General features: G+C 40.5%; 1 protein-coding gene across 1 annotated transcript in view; it reads right to left on the bottom strand.

The window, feature by feature from the left end:
• NHS (NHS actin remodeling regulator) overlaps positions 1-22,253 on the bottom strand; it is a 441,226-nt gene extending 418,973 nt beyond the window's left edge. The window contains exons 1-3 of the mRNA XM_088795276.1: positions 22,153-22,253; positions 5,457-5,548; positions 2,591-2,711 (exon numbers count right to left, since the gene is read on the bottom strand). Coding sequence (XP_088651402.1) covers positions 2,591-2,639 — 49 coding nt within the window. The 5' untranslated portion in view covers positions 2,640-2,711; positions 5,457-5,548; positions 22,153-22,253. The remainder of the gene's footprint in view (positions 1-2,590; positions 2,712-5,456; positions 5,549-22,152) is intronic.
• Between the last annotated feature and the right edge of the window lie 832 nt (positions 22,254-23,085).

The raw sequence follows: 23,085 nt of genomic DNA, 5'->3' as shown, positions 1-23,085 counted from the left end.
GTGATACAGCTTAATGCTAGAAATGGTTAACAAGTAGAAATACTGCAAAAATGCATAGGTAAGGACAATCTGTAAGTAAGGCAAGTGAGGAAAATAATTGCTGAAAGCTAGGAAAGAGACCAAACCATCAACAAAAGGAAAAAATAAACAACTACTTGATTATGTGGATAGGTAGTCAACAAAAGGAGGAAATTGAGTGGTGCCAAATGTCAACTGTTGTTAGATCACGAATCTAAGATAGTAAAGCAGAGTCAAATGCCGAGATAAATACAGAAATTTGTAAGGGAAAGACTTCACTTATAAAAGTCAAAACAAAATGACACACAGTGTGAGGGATATAAATGATAAATGTCTAAGTTTTGCTTTGTCTTATGCACCTGAAACTAATAAAATTAAAAAAAAAAGAAATGCATGAGTTTCAGATGAGCCACTTCTATGAAAAAAATTACAACCCACCATATGATTGCAAGCAAGAGAAAAAACCGATTATCCTAAGCAAACGAGCGAACTAATTATCAAGCTATCAAGGGTTAACAGAATCAACGAGAAGCTGGAGGAGAAGGCTTAGACAACCTGTAGGACTCAGGGGTGCTACTGAAGTAGCAGAAACCATAGCCAAAGCCCCACTGCCATAGGCACAGTATTTTCCTCAAGTTTCCACTGCTATGTATCTGATTCTGAACTTTCCCTACATCTTTGTGCCCCTTGTTTAAGATTCAGTATCCCATGAGCAAGTGTCTAAGTGGCTTTACCAGGGGGCAGATAGAAAGGGGAACTGGACCCCCTTGTCTTCTATAATGGAAGCATCAGCAGGAGGCTGAAATGGCTATTGCCCTCCTACTAATACAATGCACAGTGAGGATGTATTAGTTAGGGCAATACTATTTGCTGTAACTAACAAACCCCAAGATTAATGGCTTAATACAGTAGAAGCATATTCTTTAGGCATGTAACTGTCCAACACAAATATATTCCTGTTTGGCAGTCAACCTTCCACAGATTTTTCACGACCCAGGTTCCTTCCATATTGTGGCTCTACCCTCCTCCTGGGCCCTGGAGTCCTTTGCATTCAGCTGGAGGATGGGTAAAGACAACGAAGGTACACCCACTGCTTAAGCTTCTTGATCCAGACATGATGTGCATCTCTAGTGCTCCCATTCCAATGGCTAGAATGAGTCCTGTGGCCTCAACTACACGTAAGGAGGCATAAGAATGTAGTTCCTGGTACTAGTAGGCAAATGCTTCCTTCCAACCAATGATTCTACACTCTGCAAGAGGAGTCCAAATCTGCTATGGACAAAAAGTTGTCTCTGTTATGGGAGAACTCCTACAAAGAGAAATGGGGGCCAACAGGAATGTGTGGGTAGGATGTATAATAGCCAAAAGCCAACGGAAGTCCACTACAGAATGTATTTCCAGACACTCGTAAGGAAACATATTTTAATTTAAATGAAATGGGCTGTACCTTCTTTAGCAGAGTTTATAACTCTTAGGATTGGATATTATCCTGTGAGACCCACCTGCTCCCCAGGCTAGAATTCCCATCCGGTGTCTCTGATGACAAGGCAATATTCAACCTGTATTCCAAAACCTCCTCAGGAGCAGCATATCAACTAGCATGTTTTAAACCAGACATAATAGAACACCGAACTCAAAGTGAAATCCAGGGGTACAGTTGACTTCAGGCATAGGATGGTCACAGCTTAATGGACAGGTTCTTTCCATCTCTCTGCTCTGCCATCCTCAGTGCTGATTTCATCTTAAGGCTGGTTCCCCTCATGACCACAAGATGGCTGCCAGTGAGAGTCAAGACTAATGAGTCCTCATGCATGTCCAGCAGGAGAGAAGGAAAATCTCTCCCCCAACCATGAGATACAAGAGCTTCCTTTAAGTCTGACTGGGCCAGCTTAGGATGTGTACCAACCTCTAGACCAGTAAGAGCTACTAGAGAACGCTGAATGGCTTGGACTAATCAGGATCCATCGCTGGGGATGGGGTCCCTCTCCCATAATTACATGAATATGATACTTCAACAAAATTGGGGTTCCATAGTCAAGAGGGGGGGAAATGGACACTGAGTAATCAATCAACAGCATCTACTAAAGATGGAGAAGGCTTTATCTGGTAAGAAAGGCCATTCCACTTTGGGGCAGTGCTAATTATTAGAAAGTACTTCTTTATATTGAGCCCAAACCTAGTTCCCAGCTTTGCTCTCTGGCACTCCACAGCAGAAGTCTACACCTTCCTCATGACATACTTTCAAAACTTTACATACAGCTATTGTATATTCTTAGTCCACACCAAAGTTTTCTCTTCTTTAATCTGAAGCCTCTCACTTTTATCCTCCCCAACATATCATTTTCCCACCTCCTCATCACTCTTGTCTTTCATTTATACACATATTCCAGTTGGACAAAATCTCTCTCCAGGGTAATTTCCAGGAAAGGACAGCAAAACCCTCCTTTGTTTTTCCTACAATCCCTCTATTAATACAGCCAGAGACTATATATTCAATTAGGTAATAAATGCTATTATAAGAGATAAACCCTATTATCTCAACCCCTTTACACAATAAAGGTTTCTCACTCACATAAAGTCCTGATTGACAGGTGGCTCTCCTCCAAGCAGTGGCGATCCATGACTCTTCCATCTTGAGGCTCTGCTATAGTCAACACACAGCTTCCAAAGTCACTCGTTTCATCTGTGTCAAGCTAGAAGGGGAAAGCACATGAAGGGTCATGTGTGGGCAGTATTTATAGACCTGTCCTGGAAACAGAGCACCTCACCTGTGGTCACATTCTGTTGGCTAGAACTCAGTCACATGGCCATATCTAATTGCAAGGGAAGCTAGAAAGTATAGTCTGACTATTTCTGCCACAGATATTTAGCCATTAGGCACCTGCATCCAACTGATAGTTTTCCTTGAGCTTGCTGTTGCCCAAACTCTACTAAATTTTATCTTAAGGGGCTACCTCTAAGCTGTCCTTGCTGTCCTATAATTATAGAATTCATCTTTTGAACCTGGGGTAGGGCTCTTCCTGGCTCTCACTCATTGCCCACTTGGGCCTCTCATTCTGCTTGCTGTTTTGACTTCCCTCCTATTCAGGAAGGTCTCTTTGGGTGTTGTCTAACTGAGACCTACCTGAAGCAGAGCAATTTTTAACTGAGTGCAATCAAGTTTATATAAGTTAAACAATGGTGCTGACCTTTTTCAAGGATATCAAAGGCTCGAAGGGGGTTACTAATTAATATCTCCAGTGAAAAGTACATGTCACTGTCTATATCTTTCTTGCCACTGTCGAGTTCTTTTTTTTTGTTTGTTTGTTTATGAATTTACAAGTAGATTTCCAGATCCTCTGTTGGTTTATTCTTCTGTGTCTTAAGTGCCACGTGAAAAAGAGGAAATATCGTACGGCTGGCTCTGCTCTGCAATGCTGAGAATTTTTAAATGAACTTGAAGTCTATGTTGCTTTCATCACTTTTTGAGGCTTTGTGGGCCAGAGAATTTGCTCTGTGTAACTATTTCCAACCCATAATGTAAGACATGTAATTAGTGGTGCCTCTGCCTCTCGCTGGCAAGCTTAATCAGGCAGAGCCCATCCAAATGCACTCCACAGACTCCTCGTTCACAGCAAACCAGGGCAGATGTTTCTTACTCCAAAGCACCATTTTCAAACAATTCTCCAGCCAAAGAATCTTCATTGGGATGTCACTAAATGGTATATGCTCTGGAGCAGCTCATTAAATAAATACTGGACATGGGGTTGTATGTGGCTAGAATCATTACAATAAAATTTCAAAGGAGTTAGTGTACCACATAGGTCAAAAAATAGCTTAAAAGATTCTTTCCAAAAAGCCAGTGTGTGGCTCAACCTCATGGTGTCACGATCTTTTTTTAGACCTGGAAGAAATCCAAAGATTCATTCATGTATTCAAAGATTTACTAAGCACCTACTGTGTGCCAGGCACTAGAATGGGTGATAGAGATAGACATGAACCTCTGACTAGAGAAGCTTCCAGGCCAATAGAGAAGACAGACATAAATCAGAAATTTGATATAATAATAGATTTATATAAAATTCAGTGGAAAGATATTAGACCCAGATGAAGTCTCACAGATCATCAAATCCAGTCTTTCTCAACCTTTAGAACCAATACCCACCTTTATATAGAAACAAAAATGTAAAAACAATAATCTCTAGGCCACCCCTCAGGAAACGACAATATCATCCCCTCCTCCCAGGAGATATGAATCTTTTAGGAACAGGGAGCTGTCTTCTGTTGACCTTGGCCAGCCCAGGAGATTTGTTCCTACTTTGCTTTTTGGTAGTTTTAATTTTTAAAAATCTCAATGTCTTCTAAATATTGAAATGCTATTTTAAAAACTCCTCCCTCCTCTCCTCTCCTCATCCACCACCCCAGTCAGCACCTCTAATCCAAGATTCCCCCCCACCCCCCGCATTTTGAAGATAAAGACATTGAAATCCAGAGAGATGAAAACCAAAACACAGGAAACCCCACCTCAATATTGTTGGGGGTTCATAAAGATGTGGGATGATGAAATAAATAGCAGGACTGGTTTAAAGAATTGTGTAGCCTTTGCTTCTCAAAATGTGATCTGTGAACCAGCAGTGTCAGTATCATTTAGGAGCTTGTGAAAAATGCAGAATTTCAGGCACCACCCAAGACCTACAGAATCAGAATCTGCATTTTAACAAGCTCCCTGGGTGATTTGTATATACACTAAAATCTGAGAAGCAGTCATTGTTGATCTGCCCATGCATATCTCATTTGCCCTCCTGAGTTCATCAGCTGACATAGTAGACAGTTTCTAACATGCCAATGGTTTCCTACTGCAAATGTCTGCATCTTCACTCCTTACAAGTACGGTGAAGTTAATGATCCAGGGTAAACCTTCAACCAATGAGGGACTGAAGCCAGTGGATAAATGCCCCACTCTCCCCATCATTTAACCAGGGAGTTAATTAATCCTCAGCTGGTATGGTTTGTCCAGTGATGCAAACATCTTGCCAAGAGGAACATTAAATAATCCTGAAAGATTTTGTCCCAAAGCTCACTAGAGGATCTCGCTGACTCTTATCAACATCTACTTTGTTCAGGTGATTGTTTGGTTTTTCCCTGGCTCCTTGCCATTCCTCCACCTCCTAGTCATCTCCCATGACTTAGGATTACCCCAGGCATGGGAAAATAGCACCCAGTAATTTCTTGCAAACAGACTCCACCTGATTCTCTCATACAGGTTCCCCATGTTGCTTTGGGAATTTATCCAACAGTCTCTACCTTTCAAAGCCTTGAATCAGACACCGATCTGACTGAGGCTGGAATTTCAGGGCACTGCTTTCTTTATTTGGATTGGGTTTTAATCATAGGCTTGCCCTTCTCATGTCACACTGACCATAGTCCCTCGGGGTCTCTAATTTACTTATTTTACTTACTCTTTCTAAGAGGCATGCCTTCCATGGACGATGAATGTTTATACTCTGCCACCTAGTGGAGGAACTGGAACTGCAGGGATGGAGCCTAAAGGCTGAAAAGAAAGGATCAATAATTTAACAACCACCATGTTCCTATTGAACGTTTACTATTATCATGCAGGGACTCACCTCCTGCACCCCGCACAAGAACACAGGATATGGTGAGGCCAAAAAGGAACACTCATGGAGCCATAGATGGGGGAGTCATACCACTATATTCTCGCTGGCGGCTGGGTTGCAGACACAGGAAGCCGGAGCCGCAATCCGCCTGTCCGCTTCTCTGCCAACCAACCCCACTTGCTAGCCGCAATCTGCTTCTCTGCCAACCAACCAACCCCCTTGCTAGCATAGCCACGGCAGTTATATTAGTGGCTAATGGCTAACCGGTAACAGCTGATGGCCACCCAGCCACAGTGGATGGCCATCTGATTACAGCGGATGGCCATCCGATCACAGTTGATGACCATCTACTACCCGAGCCAGCACCTTTCCACGTGAGGCCGAGAGCCTGGAAACTGCTCTCTGGGACTCTGTCCCCACAGTTATGTGCAAAGCACTCTATACATAGAAGCTCATTTAATCCTCATAACAACCCTATGATAAAGATGCGATCCTAATTTCACAGGCTTAAGAAAATTAAGCCATTTGGCAATAGTGACACAGGGAAAAGACAACCAACAATGAGCTCATTAATGAATGGGTTACAGCTCTGGGCAACTGAGACTCAACTCTGCTGAGGCTCCTTTGATAAATTATGTGGAACATGCCTCAGAATCATCCCACTAGAGGCCAGAGAGCCTGCAGCATTTATCCTGACTCCTATTTCTCATTGGTTAAAGGAGGTTAACTTGCCTGCAATTCTGGGTTGTACCTACTTGTGGCTAAACAGACGTCAGTGGTATCAGAGAATGCTCACGGGAAAGAAACTGAGATTCAGGCTCTTGAGGTGGGAAGTTTCTAGAATGCTAGAAACTTAGAAAGTGGTAGAAGAAGATTCTGTTCCAGGCATGTCTGACTCCAAAATCCATCTCTTAACCTGTCCATCACACTGTCTTCATAGCTGAGCAAAGTGTAAAGTATATCACTTGTTAAATTCTTGCCTGGCAAGTTCTACCATGTAGTCAGAGCTCTAGACAATGGTCAGTCAGACCTGGAGTTCTCATATCAGTTCTGGTTCCAACTGTAATTTGAAGCCAGCATCCATGTTTTCTATGGATCCCCTGACTGACTATGGATGATTATGGCCTTTGATCTGCTTCATCTCATCATGCTCACAAGCAGGTGTGTTGCATCAGCTTCTTGAGATTTAGGCTGGAAAGGCCTGATCGATGGAAATCCTAAAGCAATCATCTGCCACCTAGGGCAGGTTGCAGACATGGGATGCAGTAACCCCAGTTTTGGGCTTTATCCAGGCCCTCCAATCTACATTAGTGTCTTGTTCAGCAGCACCAAGATACACGTTGTTATTAGGAAAAGAGCACAGGCTTTCACCAGACAGACCTGGATTTCAATTTGAGCTCTGCCAGTTACCAGCTGAATGAACTTGAGAAGATCACTTGACCTGCCTGAGTCTGTTACCTCATCTATGAATTGGAGCAGATAATACCTACTACCCTTAGGGTTGCAGTGATCGGACAAAAGAATGTGTATAAAGCTGATCATGATACCAGGCTTTGGATAGAACTAGCTTATTTGGGGGTGCACACAAGACTGACAGGGAAGCAGGAGAAGTGAAGCAGGGAAGGGCGAACAGCCAACAAAGGGTGTGCTGTTAAGCTGGCTACCACAGTGGGCAACTGGAATCTCATCCTCAGGAAAACCAGGAAACAGTATAAAACCCTCAGCTCAGAATCATCCCAAAAAAGGGTTGAGGGAACCTGAGAGACATTAGTTGGGGGTTACTCCAAAAGAGTGTAAATTCTCCCATCTTTCCACAGTCACAGGGACAGGAGGGGACAGGAATGAGCCCTCAGTCACATAGACATAGACACTGGCAGATGGAAGTGAGCCAGAGCACCCTGAAAGGACCATGGACCGTAAGCAGGGCGTCACAGGATCTGTTCAAAGTAGGCAGCCATGCTAGGCACAGAGGAGCTGCTCAGTATGTTGGTCCCACTCTCTTGTCTCTTTGCCATCCCACTCCCCTTCAAAGTCTCTCTTCTGCCATTTTGCTGAACACAGTGTGGCAGGTACTCACTGCTGTCCTCTGTAATCATGTTCTTATTTAATTCTTATGCTTTGTGCTTAATCTCTTTTCTGTACTACATCGACCCTTCCCCCAACCTACCTATATTACTACCCTCTTCTACACACTGTCTTATACTTAAATCCCTCATGTTTGAGCCATTATTCTTTTTTTCCCCATCTCTGGTGACCATCCACTTCTTTCCCAACTGTTCAGGAATCAGCCTTTGTGATATTTCAAAAGTCCCTTCTCCCATGACTTATGTTAGCAAAAGCATTTCCTTCTCTCATGCTCCATGAAAGATCAGGTTACCCATTCAGAAAGAGTATTAAGGAACAGAGCACCATGGCAGACACTGCAGATTGCTCAGCCAATGGCCATTTGATCCCCTTCTTCTTACCGAGAAAACACTGATTTTTTTTTTCCCTTCAAGAAGAAGCCATGTCCTGAAGAAGAGGCCAAGACCAAAGGAGAAATGCTTTTTGGTCTAAGCCAATCAGGAGGCTAGCCTTTCCCTTGCAAGTGACTGGTTTAGACATTGTCAGGTTAGACAGTGCTGGCCAATAAGACCTAAGAAATACCCAATGCAGGTCTCTGGGAAGGTTTGCCTTGTTCATGAAAAGGGATCTTTTTTTCTTCCACTTCTGGACATTGTCACCTGTATATAATACCCAGAATTGCCACAATCCACTTGGGACTGTGAGAGAAATACCAGAGAATATTAAAGAAGTGGAACTAGAGCTACCATGTTGCTGAGCCACTGACTCCACCGACCCTACAGCCAACCTATCTAATTGTTTAAGCCTATTTCAATTGAGTCATCCGTCACTTACAACCAAAAGCACCGCGAAATAATATGATAAGGTCCTTAGACTTCAAAAGTTCATTTTTAAAAAACACTTATGAGAGAATGATTTTAATGCATAGACAGTCTGCTCACAAATGTTCTTAATGGCCCATATATTTTCACTGGGCTTGGCCACATTCTCTAGCCTCATGTCATTGTGTAAAAATCAGCCTCAACAGACACAGGAGCACGTCTAAATGAGTCCATCTGGCCTTTGATTAATGCAACTCCTGAAAAGTCGGGTGGAAACTGAATATTTCCTACAATGAAGAGCAAGCTAACTAAATTAAATAATATTTTTTGAAGTGTTCTGGATAAACCTGAGGTAGTGATATCTTATGAACCACTTTAAATAATAAGATTTCTTTTAAATAAACAAGCCCCATGGCAAATCCTTTTGGGTTCAGAAAAATTCTTTTATAAAAGTATATATTTTCCCTGTGATGAAAACGTCCTTAAATTGGGGTTTGGCTTCAGGGAATCTGTGAATCCCATGAAATTATAGCAACATTCTGTGTCTATGTGTAAATGTGAATTTCTCTTAGGAGAAGGTAGTAAGCTTTCATCAGATTCTAAAAGGAGTTTGAAACTGCCCTTCTATCTCCGAATAAAAGGAGTTAAGAGCCACTACTAATGTAGGTGTGTTTAAAGCCTGGATTTTCTTCAAGAAGCATACACTTACATTTGAAGGCACTCTGACAGAGGGCTAACGTAATATTTTGAGGAACCAATATTCATATCCAATTTGTGAATTCTCAGATGTCGCACCAAATGTCCTTATTTTCATAAGGGTGCTAAGGCCTTATGGGGAAAAATATGCAAAGGAGATTTCGGAATGAGTTGCCATGCCCCACATTCTCAGACATGATAGACTGTTACATTAATAGTCCCCAGTTTTTATCACATGGCTCTGTAACCGGCCCTTGGATAGTCACCTCTCACACTGACTCTGAGCTTGGCCACATGACTTGCTTTGGCCAAAGAAACAATAGCAATTATGACAGAAGTAGACTTGAAAACTATCAAATGTTGGGGATTTTCCTCTTTTACTTTTACTGGAGTCCCTGCCACCACCTCCATATGAAGAAGCCTGGACTAGCCTGATGGATGAGAAACATATGATCCAGTCACAGCCAATCTCAGAAGCAGAACCGTGTATCTGGGTGGCAGCTGACTGCACATGAGTGAGTCCTGTTGAGACAGCAGTAGAACTACCCAGCTGAGCTCAGCCCAAACCACCAGGCTTGTAAACTAAATAAATAGCTTATTGTTGTAAGCCACTGTTTGGGGATGGTTTGTTATGCAGCACAAGCTAACTGATACAGGAAGGAAGAGAATGGCATTGGTTGTGGCTGTGCATGGTAAAGACAGCAAGGAAGGGGACCAGAACTTCTGTCACAGCTCCAGGCCATAGGGAGGCTCAGTGGCAGCCCCTGAAGCAGTGGTCAGCAAGCCAGGCTGAGCAGGATGGGGGCCCAGTGGGCAGAGAGGTAACACAATCCCTCCACTGGGTCCTCACTGATCCTGACCTAGCTGGAGTTATCTGAGCCCCAGAGGTCCCCTCCCTTTAGCCACTCTATCTCTCACCAAAGGAGGGCCTGGAAGGTGGAGGCTAGATAAAGTTTTTTAAGGGTTACTCAGGCCCTTGTTTTTTCCCCCATGATTGGTATGATTTGGCAAAATGAGAGTTATAAGAGATTAGGTAGAAGAGAACATCAGGAATTGAGTGTCATTAGGAGAAAGGGAATCAAAGAATGAAGGAGTGAAAAACAAAAGAGAAAGAAGAGATGTTAAATATCACCCAGACTTGATCATAAAGAGTAAGAAGAAAAACATATTACTTTCAGGTTCTTGCATGCCCAGTAAGCCATTTAACCCTCCTAAGTATCCTGGGGAAATTGAGGCTCACACGGGTCATGTGAGTTGTTCTAAGATTACACTGCCCCAAAGTGGCAGAACCAAGACTTCAGCCAGTACTCGTCCCACTAAGATGTCTTGATGTGGATAATAATAATAACAGACAACACTTTTTGGTGCTTATTATGTGCAACACACTATTTTAAGTACTTTCCATGATTAATCCATCTGATATTCAGAACAGCGAGGCACCGTGATCATCATCATCCCCATTTCACAGATGAGGAAACAAAGACACAGAGAGGCTAAGCAACTTGCTCAAGATTAGTTGGCTAATAATCGGTGAAACAAAGGATGTAAACCCACGTAATCTGGCTTCAGAGTCTGCACTTTCAGAACTACACTACAATGCCTATCAAAATGCTACCAGAGCAGCCGCTGTGGAAGGCAGTGTGGAGGTTCCTCAAAAAATTACGAATAGAATTACCATATGACCAGCAATCCCTCTCCTGGGTATCTACCCAAAAAACCTGAAAACATTTATCCATAAAGACACGTGTGCTCCAATGTTCATTGCAGTTTTGTTTACGGTGGCCAAGACATGGAAACAACCAAAATGTCCTTCGATAGATGAACGGATAAAGAAGTTGTGGTATATATACACATTGGAATACTATTCTCCAGTAAGAAAAGATGATATAGGAACATTTGTGACAACATGGATGGATCTTGAGAGTATGATGCTAAGCGAAATAAGTCAGACAGAAAAAGCAGAGAACCATATGATTTCACTGATATGTGGTATATGAACCAAAACCAACAAAAGAACAAGACAAACAAATGAGAAACTAAAACTCATAGACACAGACAATAGTTTAGTGGTTACCAAAGGGTAAGGGGGGTGGGGGATGGGAGATGAGGGTAAGGGGGATCAAATATATGATGATGGAAGGAGAACTGACTCTGGGTGGTAAACACACAATGGGATTTATAGATGATGTAATACAGAATTGTACACCTGAAATCCATGTCATTTTACTAAAAATTGTCACCCCAATAAATTTAAAAAAGAGAGAAAAAATGCTACCAGATTCCAACCCCACTGCTGCTGTCATCACTCTGAGCTTCCCAAGTGGCCCATGGATGGGCTTGTAGTGCCAGGACAGGCTTCACATGAGGACTGATCACAATGTAAAGATCTGTGAAGGCAAAAAAAAAAAAAAAAAATCCACAAGGAGATCAAGCAGAACCTCCTGAACTTCAGACAGAAGCGGTAAGTCCAGTGATGAGGCCTGGCTGCCTTATGCTCTTCCCAGAGCCAAGCATACCTCTGGGGTATAAATGCATGGGGCACAGGATCTGAAGACCAGCTGAGTACACTGAGCTACATGGGAAAGAACCAGGAATGGCTTCTTCTCATTTTGATGCCTATGCCTTTGGAAGCTGGGAAGAGACTGCAGAGAGCTGTTTAAAGAAAGAATGAGGGGTTGCATGGGGGGAGATGAGGGCTTAGAGACAATTCTGCAAAGACAGGTGGAGGGGAGCCATAAAAGAGGAGGGGCTCCCCCCGGGGGAAAGGGGCTTTGTATTACTGACTGCATAGCTCATAAATTCATTTTAAATCCATTGGGATCCACAGGTGTATCCCAGGTGTACCCGACGTTGAGTTTGGTTCAGAACTTGAATCCCTAGAAGTCTCTCTCTGTTTAGATCTTAGATAATAATCCCAGAAGAAGAAAGAGTGGAAGATTTTCTAAAATAAAATTTAATTCAGAAATCTGTTCAGTTTTTGAAGTTTCTCTAAAAGAAAATCAATCACCTTTGTCTCCCAATTTTCACTAGCCTTACTCTCCTACGATTTTCTTCTGTCACTAACACACTTAAGGCACTTCAAGGCAAGACACATCAGCAGTAAGTTTAGCATGAGGATTCATTAAAAAAAGACAAAAGAAAAGGCTTTGATGACAGTGACAATGCTGATTCTTGTGATATGAATCCAATTGGAATAAGGAGACTGTGGCTTTGGAACCTGGGGAGTCTTTTTTTTTTTTTTTTTTGCTGGAAATCTCTGGATCTCTGGGCTTCAGGGGCTTTCAGCATCAAATCATCTGCCCCCATTCCACATATAACAGAAGAAAAGGAGTGTGAAGTGCTTGATTTCTCTCCTTCGTGGTTTGAAGTGTTTCTAGGGAGAGTATTAACACTCTCAAAAACCCTAAGGTATAGATTTACATTTCTGAGATGGAAGTTAAAGGTAAGAAAAGAACACAAGGTTTCCAAAGGGAGAATTCCAGAAGAAGTAACCATGGAAACCGTTCCAAGGTCTTCAGAGTAGTGTCACATTGAGCGGAGAGACAGCAAGCCCCATTAATGGGAAACCCTAAAGCAGAGAAGCTGAGCGAGGAGTGAAATGAATCGAAAATGAATGAAGTAATTTTTAATAACCAGGTGAATCAGACTCAGTAAGCAGTGAAAATCAAAGTAGCAAAAATCATATACTTCTCTAAATGAGAGATGAAAACAGGTATGCTTTCAGTAGCCCCTCTTCCTGTGGGCTGCATTCTAATCACATGCATAGTTTTAGGCTTTGCAAGCTCACCAGGACCAGATTTCAAAACTTCATTCATTCCTATACATTTATTCATCAGTTCACTCTTTCATTCAACAGCTGCTATAAGGTATCCAATGCCACATTTATTTATCCATTCATTCAATATTTATTGAGTACCTACTATGTCCCAGATACTCTACTAGGTACTAGAGATATTACAGCAAACAAGACAGATATACTACCTATCTTTACAGAGCTTGCCATCTAGTTTAACAACTAGTTCCCTAACCTCAAGGAACCCACAATTTCCTGAAGAGAAAAAACAATACAGTAAGAATTGAATGCTTATACAAGAGCTAGATCAAAATTCCAGGCAAGGATACAAGCAATGACACAGGCAATATACTTACATTTTTCCCATTTTACCACTGCCCAGGCTCATTCTCAACCTGTCTCCAGCTATTTAATACTTTGCAAAGTTCCTTTGTGAGGGGAATCCTTAATGAGATGACTATCTTGAAGTAAATCCACCCAGTGTCTGTTTACGTTTCATTCATCCCTTAACTTATACCTCCAAAGACAAATTTGGTTATAGGTAAATTTCCAAATCTACCTGATGGAATGGTGGAGTTGGAAGAAATATACAAGGTTTGATCAAACAATATGGTGAATGTTAAAATTTTTAAAATTTATTATGGTAAAAGACACATTGCCATTAATCCCCCTCAAAACACTCCTCCTCGCTTCAAACACACTTATCCCACGTTCTTGCCACTTTCTGAAGCAGTTCTGGAAGTTCTCTTTCGTGAGTGTCTTTAGTTGAGTTGTCATGGCTGCTTTGATATCCTGAATCGATTCAAAACATTTACCTTTCATGGTCATTTTGACTTTGGGGAAGAGCCAGAAGTCGCACGGTATCAGATCTGGTGAATAAGGTGGATGAGGACACATCATAATGTTTTTATTTGAGAGAAATTGCCATACCAGAAGTGATGTGTGACACGGAGCCTTTCCGTTGTGATCACAGAATATAGTGAATGCTGCTGCCGAGTGCCATCCAACAGAAAGGCAGGGATCTTCAATAAGGGAAGAGGTGCATGGAACAGTGTGTGACAAGTTTCAACTTGTTCGGTGCAGTCAGTTGGGTGTGAGCTACGGTTGAGAGAAGGTGTGTTTTAAAGTGTGCCTAAGTCATGGATCACGAACAGCACATTAACATAAAATGAGCACACAGTTTCATCCTCCATCATGACAGCACGCCTCAATGTGTCACACATCGAGGAAGATTGATGGCAATGTGTCTTTTACTGTAATAATTTTTTTATTTAAACATTCACCATGTTTTGATCACACCTCATATTTTTTTTGGTTTTTTTATTAGTTTCAGGTGTACAAAACAACATAATAGATAAATTCATAGAAACTGTACACCCCTTGTATTTTGAATCTAGCCACTTTGCGGGCACCATAAATGGCTGGCCCACTTTGAAACATGTCCCTGGGGCAGCTCTGACCCTTTGGGAACTACCAAGTCATCTTCACTCTCACCTTTGGAGTTGGGCCAGTACTAGACAACTCTGTAGAATTCAGAATAAAATCTTAGGTTCCTGCCTTCTAGAAGATCAGGAAAAGGTATGGGTCTTATGAGAAGAGAAAAAATGGAATGTGAGCATCAACCTTGACCGTGGATCTTGCACTGATGATCATGTGAAAATAGGACAGAGTCAAGCCCAGGTGGAAGGCAGCCCGGTCTCCTTCCTCTCACTTGGCACCTGGCATGCCCCACTCCCCTTTTTGAGTGACACAAGATGACTAATTTATCACAAGAAGACCACTGTGCTTACCCCAAGAAAGTGACCACTGGGTTGTAGAACTGAGACTGTTTTGAATCCTTGGCTATATAATTCTCAAGATGCACTGGTGGAAAACCTGTGTAATAGGTAAGGGGACGATTATTATTTGGGGAGAGCATACTCCCATTGGGATGTATTTCCTTTCTATTTTGTCTCTAGTTTACTTATCCCTGGCAGAGAAAAAGAGTTAGTGAACAAAACAAAACCATGATCCTGGGCTATCGTGGACCCAAGATGGCTAAACTTGAAGAAAGTGGGGTTGGAGGGTGAGTCCCAAGTCTATGGCAAGGCTGATCGATGGGCTGGTCTCAGGCAAAACTGTGGCAGTCTTGATGAAGAGAGAATACAGACTGGTGCATTTCAATTTCCTTAAATTTCTTGATGAATCAAAATCATTTTCACTTCATTGAGTTTTGATGGTAATTGGGTGATGAGCTACTCATTTGTCAGAATTTTTTAATTAGCTCAGAAAGAAAAGGAGTCTTCAACACTGCTTGTCTTGTTTGCCTTCCTCAAAGGCAGAGGTCAGAAATTGCAGTTAGCTACCTTCCCCATGGATTTTTGTTTTTGTTTTTTTATTTTACTTGGTAGAGGGAAGGCAGGGAATGTGGTTTCCAGTCCTGAGCCAGGCTCACCACCTGATACCTGGCCTAATTATTACCACTCCAAAACTTAGTATGGGGAATATAATCAACAATAATCTCTTATTAACTTACTATTTTGTGGGTCAGCATTTGGCCTGGGATCAGCTGGACAGTTCTTTTGATGATCTCGCCTGGAGTTATGCATACAGCTACAGTCAGCTAGAATATTGGCTGGAGACTGGTCAGTCTAGGGTGGCCTCACTCACATGCCTGGCCATTGGTCCTGGCTGTTGGTTGGAACAATGTGGGTAATTGGGCTACACATCTTCAACAGGCCAGCCTATGCTTATTGACTTGACAGGGTTCTTAGGATTCCCAGGAGCACCAAGAGACGACAAGCCCAGTGCAGAAGCACTTCTCAAGTCTCTGCCTCCATCATGTTTTCTAATACCCCACTGGTCAAAGCAGTCACATGATCAAGCCTAGAATCAAAGGGGTAGAGAAATAGATTCCACATCTTGATGGGAATTGCTGCAAAGTTACATTGCAAAGGGGTATGCATGCAGAGAGGGCAGGAGTTCTTGTGGCCATTTTTGCAAACAATTTACCACACCCCTGTTGCCGTTCCAGATAGCAGCCCCTGCAAGGACTCTCTTGCATCTGGCTGGCAGTGTTACAGGCTTGGTTGGACTCCATGTTTCATGTTTTTCCTGTGGTAAAATGAAATGGTTTGGAGGAAACAAAGGAAAAGATGTGAAGTGTTTAAAGTTGCCAGAGGGTATTGTTTCAATTACATTTCCATATCTCTACAAGAACAAAATCACACACATATGTATATTTGATATATATGTATATACATACACAAATTATGTATATACACATACATACTGTGTTCTTTTGGTAACTATGCATGCTAGTACAGAGTCTAAGTACTTTTTTTGTCAAAGCAATGTTGATCATGTCTAGTCAAATAAATAAATAGTCCCAATCTTGACTTATTCATTTGATAGAAATAGAAAGTTTTCACATCAACTTCTAAACCGATCCATGTAATCCCCTATAAACACACACACACACACACACACACACACACACACACACACACACACACAGATTATATTTTGAAGCTAAACAATAAATATTTAGAAGTGATAAGATTTTTTTCACTTTCTTACTTTCATGACATCTGTTGGTCCACTCCTATCATTTTGTGCAAGGAGAATATGCTGTAGATTACAAAAGCAATGGTGAGTGGGAGAGGTATTGTATAATTTATCTAGGTAAGAATATTATACGTTACTTTTTAGTATAGTTTTAAACATATTTAAATATATTTAACCTAGAAGGACATAACAAGGTAATGGTTGAACATATACTTCAACTGTTTAATCCATTTTATAATGGAAAGCAAACAAACAGATAACAACCCTATATCAGAGTTCAGTCAGGAAATCAGAAACCACTCTAGGTATTCCAAGAAGAAAATAATTTAATTCAGAAAATTAAATACTTACAAAACCATTGAAAGGACTCAGGAAATGAAGGTCAGGAAAACCTGCTCCTAGCTTTTAAGAAACCAGGAAGTTGCAGGAATTCTAGAAAGCTGCCATTAATGGTCTCAGCTGACTGCCACACTGAAATGGGTAATTTACAAGAGAATGCCTAGAAGCTGCTGAAAAACCTTACATCTGTTGTCTGCTAAAGTCCACACACCTTCCTGTTGCTGTTATAAACGGTCTGCTTCTCTTCTGCTCTAGGAATCTTGCAAGGGGCCTCTCAACAGAGGACTCTATCTTGGAAGCTGGCTGGCATGGGTTTCTAGGAGATGCAGCACTCTAGGCTTCCAGTCCCTCAGTAGACAGATCATATAAAGAAATAGGGACAGATACTTGTCACAATAAAACCATCCAGCACAGACTCAAAACTCCTCTTAACCTGATAGCAGCCAGTTTTCTTAAGACTGGGACCCCATATTGTATTGTACCTATATATGTTAACAAAATGCAATCAATCTATACGTACTGGTTTTGTGTTCTTTTTTCTAACCTATATTGATGTATCCATATAACTATCAAACCTATAAATTGATAATTTTCATGGCAACAGTATACTTCTTTTATTGAATATATTTAAGCATTCTTGAGCTCTTATGCAAGTGGATTTCTAATCTTTTTTCCTCTGTTACAAAAACAGTTACTTTATACAAATAGCTATTTTTTCCTTTTTGAGTTCATTTCTTAAGTGTTATTCCTCAAGTGAATTAATGAGTCAAAATGCATAATTAGTTCCTTAAAAGATGTTGTCTTGTTAAAACTAGTGTAGAATAGTAAGTTGTACTAATAAACAGTATGCAGTGCAATCTTACACCATATGGCATTAATCAGTCTGTTACTAGCTTTTGTTTTTCTCTGGGTATATAGGGGATTAAAAAGTAAAGCTTCACACTAAGACATCTGGCTTTAAAACAATTTAAGTCACAAAGATATATATATACATATATACATATATATATATTTGCTTACATACATAAATATATATATATTTGCTTTCTCACCATTCTTCCCCGAGCTTTCCAATCCTACTCAGAATTTTTGGCTAATCCCCCCCATAAAAGTCCACCTCCCAAACTTTTGATTACTTCTGTCCTTCCATAATTTATCCACTGTAAGCCCACGTTGAACCTTCTATCATGGAGTGGGAAGGGTATCTGGACAGTATAGACCACATCTCAGGGGTCCTGAGAGGCCCTGGGTGGCAGCCCAAACTCCAAAATTGCTGTTTGCCTGAATGTGGGCCCGCCCTCCCTGCTCCAGGACTTTTGGAGAGAGTGATTAGGCCACTACCACATCTCAACTTCTACATGGAGCTCTCTTCTTGAACTCTTGACATCTTTAACCACTCCCCTTGATTACCCTTTCTATGCTCCTCAAAAAGTCAAGACTGTGGCCATGATTCGAAGCTATGCTCAAAGGCCACCTCCTCTAAGAGGCTTCTCTGATTTCCCAAATAAAAGGGATCTCCCTGCAGAACTGCCATGATACCTCATCTGTACTAGTTTTTACAGAACTCTAATTTTTTTCTCATTTGTGAAGTGATCCATACTCATTACAGAAAAGATGAGAAATATGAAAAATAATTAAAGAAAAAAATCACTCAGTCCCACAACACGCAGAGATAATCATTGTTAACATTTTCCTGTGTTATCCCTTTAGCTTTTTTGATGAGTTTTTAAAACATAATTGAGAGCACACCATGGATACAGTTTTTTTTTTACTTAACATTTTATCATGAGCATATTTTCATGTCGTTAATTTTTTGATGTCTCATTTTAACAGGAACATAATTTCTATTGTGCAGATGTACTATAATTAACTAATTCTCAGTTGTTCAATATTTGAGTTGTTTCCAGTTTTATACTATTATACATAATGCTGTAATAAATATCCTCAATAATACATCTTTGTTTATATGTCCATTTCCTTATGATCAGTTTCTAGAAGTGGGAGTATTGTAGTGAATTAAACAATGATTTTGATTTTATTTAAGAATTAGACAAAATTAAGGATCCTATCCCAAGAATAAAGCAATCAAACATATAAACATGCTTTTGCATACATTTTAAGGAAATTCACCGGAAGCTCACATGTGGATTTCCTAGGGGTCCAACGATCTCTAAGTTAAATGTATTTGAATTACTAGATCAAGAGATATGAAAAATTTAAGGATATTGATAAATATTCCTAATTTTTTTCCAGAAACATCTATCTGTCCCATTTTTACAGTACAGATACTACTTTCTACCTTTTATCACTGTTGTTTACGTATTATCACCTCTACTAGACTGTAAGCCCGCTGATGGAAGAGTTATGTCTGATTTGTCTCTGAATTTCCCGTAGGACTGAGAAAAGTGCCTAACCCACAACAGATGTTCAGAAAAGGGTCACTGAATCAATAACTCAACTTGAAAGTCAGTAAGTCCAAGGAAAAGTTTCCAGTTTGATCATCTGGAAACCGATTCAGGGTATGTTTCATATCAATGATAAATGGTACCAAGAAAGGGTCACTGGAGCCCTCACCAGGCCTACTAAGCAGGGTGGAGCATGCCACTTTAGATAGCTAAAGGAACAATGCTGCAAATAGATCTTCAGATTTCAATACAAGTGACAAATGCTCCATTTTCTGCAGTATGGAGGGTGGCTATTGCCTTTCTCTTTGATACTGAAGGCTCTGTGCACCAGCAACCAGCCATCAATTACTTGCCAGTGAAGTATTGCTAAGAACCATAATGACCTACTAATTTTGATTAAAATTATATATAAGTTGAATTACCAACCCTCACTTAACTCCTTGCATAATGCACATTTTCCAAACAATGTGGAAGGGAACAAATATCTTGTGGCAGACATACATAGTGACCTATCTAAAAGCCACCCCACTTCTCTGTGAGAAGAGACTCACTTTAATTTAGTTTGGGTTGGCAATGTGCTCAGGCTTAAAAGGTGACTATGATAAATGAGAAACTAATTAAGACAATTCCATTCTCCCTTTCCAGGTAGACTTACCTCACATAATGATTGTTCAGTTAACGACTTTTTGTCATAAGGGCTCTTAAAAAGTTGTACCACTTTTTGAACAATGACTGCCTTACCCCCAATATATGGACTTTTTCACCCCCAAAACACACTAAACAAAGAAGAAGTGATATGACATCATTTCAGCTTCAGACTAAGTCATGCTCACCAATTTTACTCGACATACATTTACTAGTCAGAGCAGATCATATGGAACAAATTTGAATTGAGCATTATGTTTGAATGAGCCCAGAATGTTCTGCTTTGCATATGTATACCAAGTGAGACGGATGAAGAGGTATCACCTACATGTCTTTAGTCTTTGCGCATGTACAATTTCGTGTTTCAAATCACTGTCATGTTTATCTTTTATTTTGCCCTAAAGGCGATATCTAGACTATATCTTTATATTTAAGTGCAGTTAGAATACAAAACAGCCGTGAACACCCCCTCTCCAAACTTGGAAAGCTGGTGAAACAAAAGGTGATGACAAAACAATTTATCTTCTAAATAATGACTCCCCTCACCCTCTTTTCCACCACCCCATCCCATCTACCTTTTCTATATTACATTTTGTGTACAAATAACTTATTTACTTTCCCTTTCAAATTGTTCTTATGTTCTTAGATAAACTTGTTTAATTGTTCACTTGACACATTTTCTTATCTGTGAAGATTATTTGGGTATCTTCAATTGGGACAGAACATCTTGTAATTTTTCCATTTAAAATTAATGGAATTAAAAACCAGTAACAGCTTTCTACATAGTGGCAGGGCTTTCAAGAATGAATTAAACTTATTAGGTGTGAGATTGGCCCACTTACTTCTCAGTCCACCTGGTAACTACAGATGGAGATGAGAGTCAGCTCTGGACAAAGAAAAGTAAAGTCTCCTGGGGGGTTCCTAGGAAAGATTCTTCTCCCCACTACAAGAACACTTTTCTCCCTTCCCCCTCTTCCAACCCTGAATTTTAAGGTATTGTAAAGACTAGTTTGCATAGAGCTATGGCAGCCTTCATATGAACTTGAGGGAGAAAATGACAAGAGAACCACACAATGCCAACCCAGTGCCCTGACATGGTAGAGCTGCTGAAATAATCCCAGAACTTCTGCCCTTGGTTTTGTTGTTATGGAAAGTTAGTATTTAAAACAGCGTTAGTTATGATTTCTATTACATGCAACCAAAGCATTCCCTAATGATGTCATACTCAACTCTTAGTCTTTATAAGACAGATTAAATAATAGTAACGATATGTTTCCCTTTGTATGGTGATTTTTCAGTATCTCAGTGCTCTCACATTCTGATGGGAGGCTGCCGTTTACCCTGTTCACATCTTGGCTCTAAACTCCCATTCCCACAGTCTCGGTATCTCCCTGATTACCATTCCTCTCATTGTTGTTCTTCAATCTCTGCTCTGGCCTAACTTGTAGGTAGAACTCTTTGTTTCCATAGAGAACCATTCACCAGAGACATTCGTGTGTGAAGCCAACTTCACTTAAGGTTTGAATTTATACCACAACAAGACCAAACAACTTAAATTGACCATCAAACATCTTTATCTTTATAAAATATTTAGGCCACCCCTCCATGTTAGTTAGCCATGCTTCTTGTCTTGTAAAAATCTTTGTTATCCAGTTTGGGGATCATCGTCAGGGTCCCCCTGAAATCTATTCTCATATCTCTCACAATATTACTCAAGGTCTTTTACCTCTTTGCATCTCTACCTAGGTAGGCAGCCACTTCTACATCTCATTGTTCTATATTTTGTTACAAAATGGACCAAATACTCTACTGGCAGAGGTTTTGAAATATCCATCCTTGCCTTCTCCCTCACTCCACAGTCTCTCTGATGAGAGGAACCAGAAATTTAGTTCTTCATTGCTACAAATTATGCCACCACTTTAGAAGGCAGAGGGGGATACAGTCAGTTTGGGTTTTAAATAACAATTTTTTCTCAGTTTCAAAATATTAGGGTTGGGAAGAACATTGTGATAGTGAGTTGGAAAGAGCATAGAACTGGAACTTAGAGGACTTAGATTTCAATCTAACTGACCTCTACTATTTACAAGAATCTCAGGATCCCAATGTCCTCATTTGTAAAAACATGGGGGAGGGATTCACTACAGAATATCTGTGGTCCCATCCAGCTCTAGCAGATTCTAGATGAGGAATCTGGGGCCTGAGAAGCCAGGTGACAATATGTAACTTACCATAAGTGATCAGTCTCTTCTGTTTTTACTTCTGGAGCTTGATTTATGAAGGTTAATTGTATATTTGATATTTTGTTCAGATGCTCTATATCCTTCCCTTGCTTCTGAAGTTATATTGATCTTAGTACCTACATGGCAGGAAGAAGGAAGAAATGAAAGGTTATAAAATATGAACAGATATACTTACACGTGTGGGGGGAAAAATGTGTGTACAAAGCTGTCGGTTGTGGCTTTGTTTGTAATAGCAACAGAGTGGAAACAATCTAAATGTCCATCACTAGACCACTGGTTTACCAAATTAGGCCATATTCCTAATATGCAATACTGGGCAACCATTAAAAAGAATGAGGCAGATCTTTATGTACTAATATGAAAAGTGTTCCAAAGTAGACAGATAGATAGAAAGACATCTATGTATCTGTATACATATACATATATATGTACGCACACACACACATACACATGCATGCACACACAGAGAGTCATGGTGTTCAATAATGTGTATATTATGTTGCCATTGATGAAAATATATATATACAGAGGGTACCAAAAAATGTACACACATTTTAAGAAAAAAAAAACTATTAAAATTGTAATACTCAATATATACCAATAACCAAAGATGAATACAAGTCACGTTTGACTTCTGCAATTACAAGAGGTGCTCAAAGTGGTTACCATCAGCATCCAGACACTTCTGATTACGGTGAACTACTGCTTGAGCAATGTTGACCAAAGTGTCCACTTGTAAACATTTTTTTGGCACCCCCCCGTATGTATTTCCTTGACTGTATATAAGAGTATCTCTGGAAGGATAGACAAAAAGATGGTAACAATGGTTGCCTTCTGGGATGGGAAATAAGGACCTGGAAGATAAAGATAGGAGAGAGACTTACCCTTTCTTCTTTACTCTTTTGTATCTTTTGAATTTTG

Source organism: Rhinolophus sinicus, chromosome 18 (assembly GCF_057876585.1).
Source record: "Rhinolophus sinicus isolate RSI-liver-muscle chromosome 18, RSI-T2T, whole genome shotgun sequence".
Classification (NCBI taxonomy): domain Eukaryota; kingdom Metazoa; phylum Chordata; class Mammalia; order Chiroptera; family Rhinolophidae; genus Rhinolophus; species Rhinolophus sinicus.
This window is presented reverse-complemented; position numbering and strand designations above follow the sequence as displayed.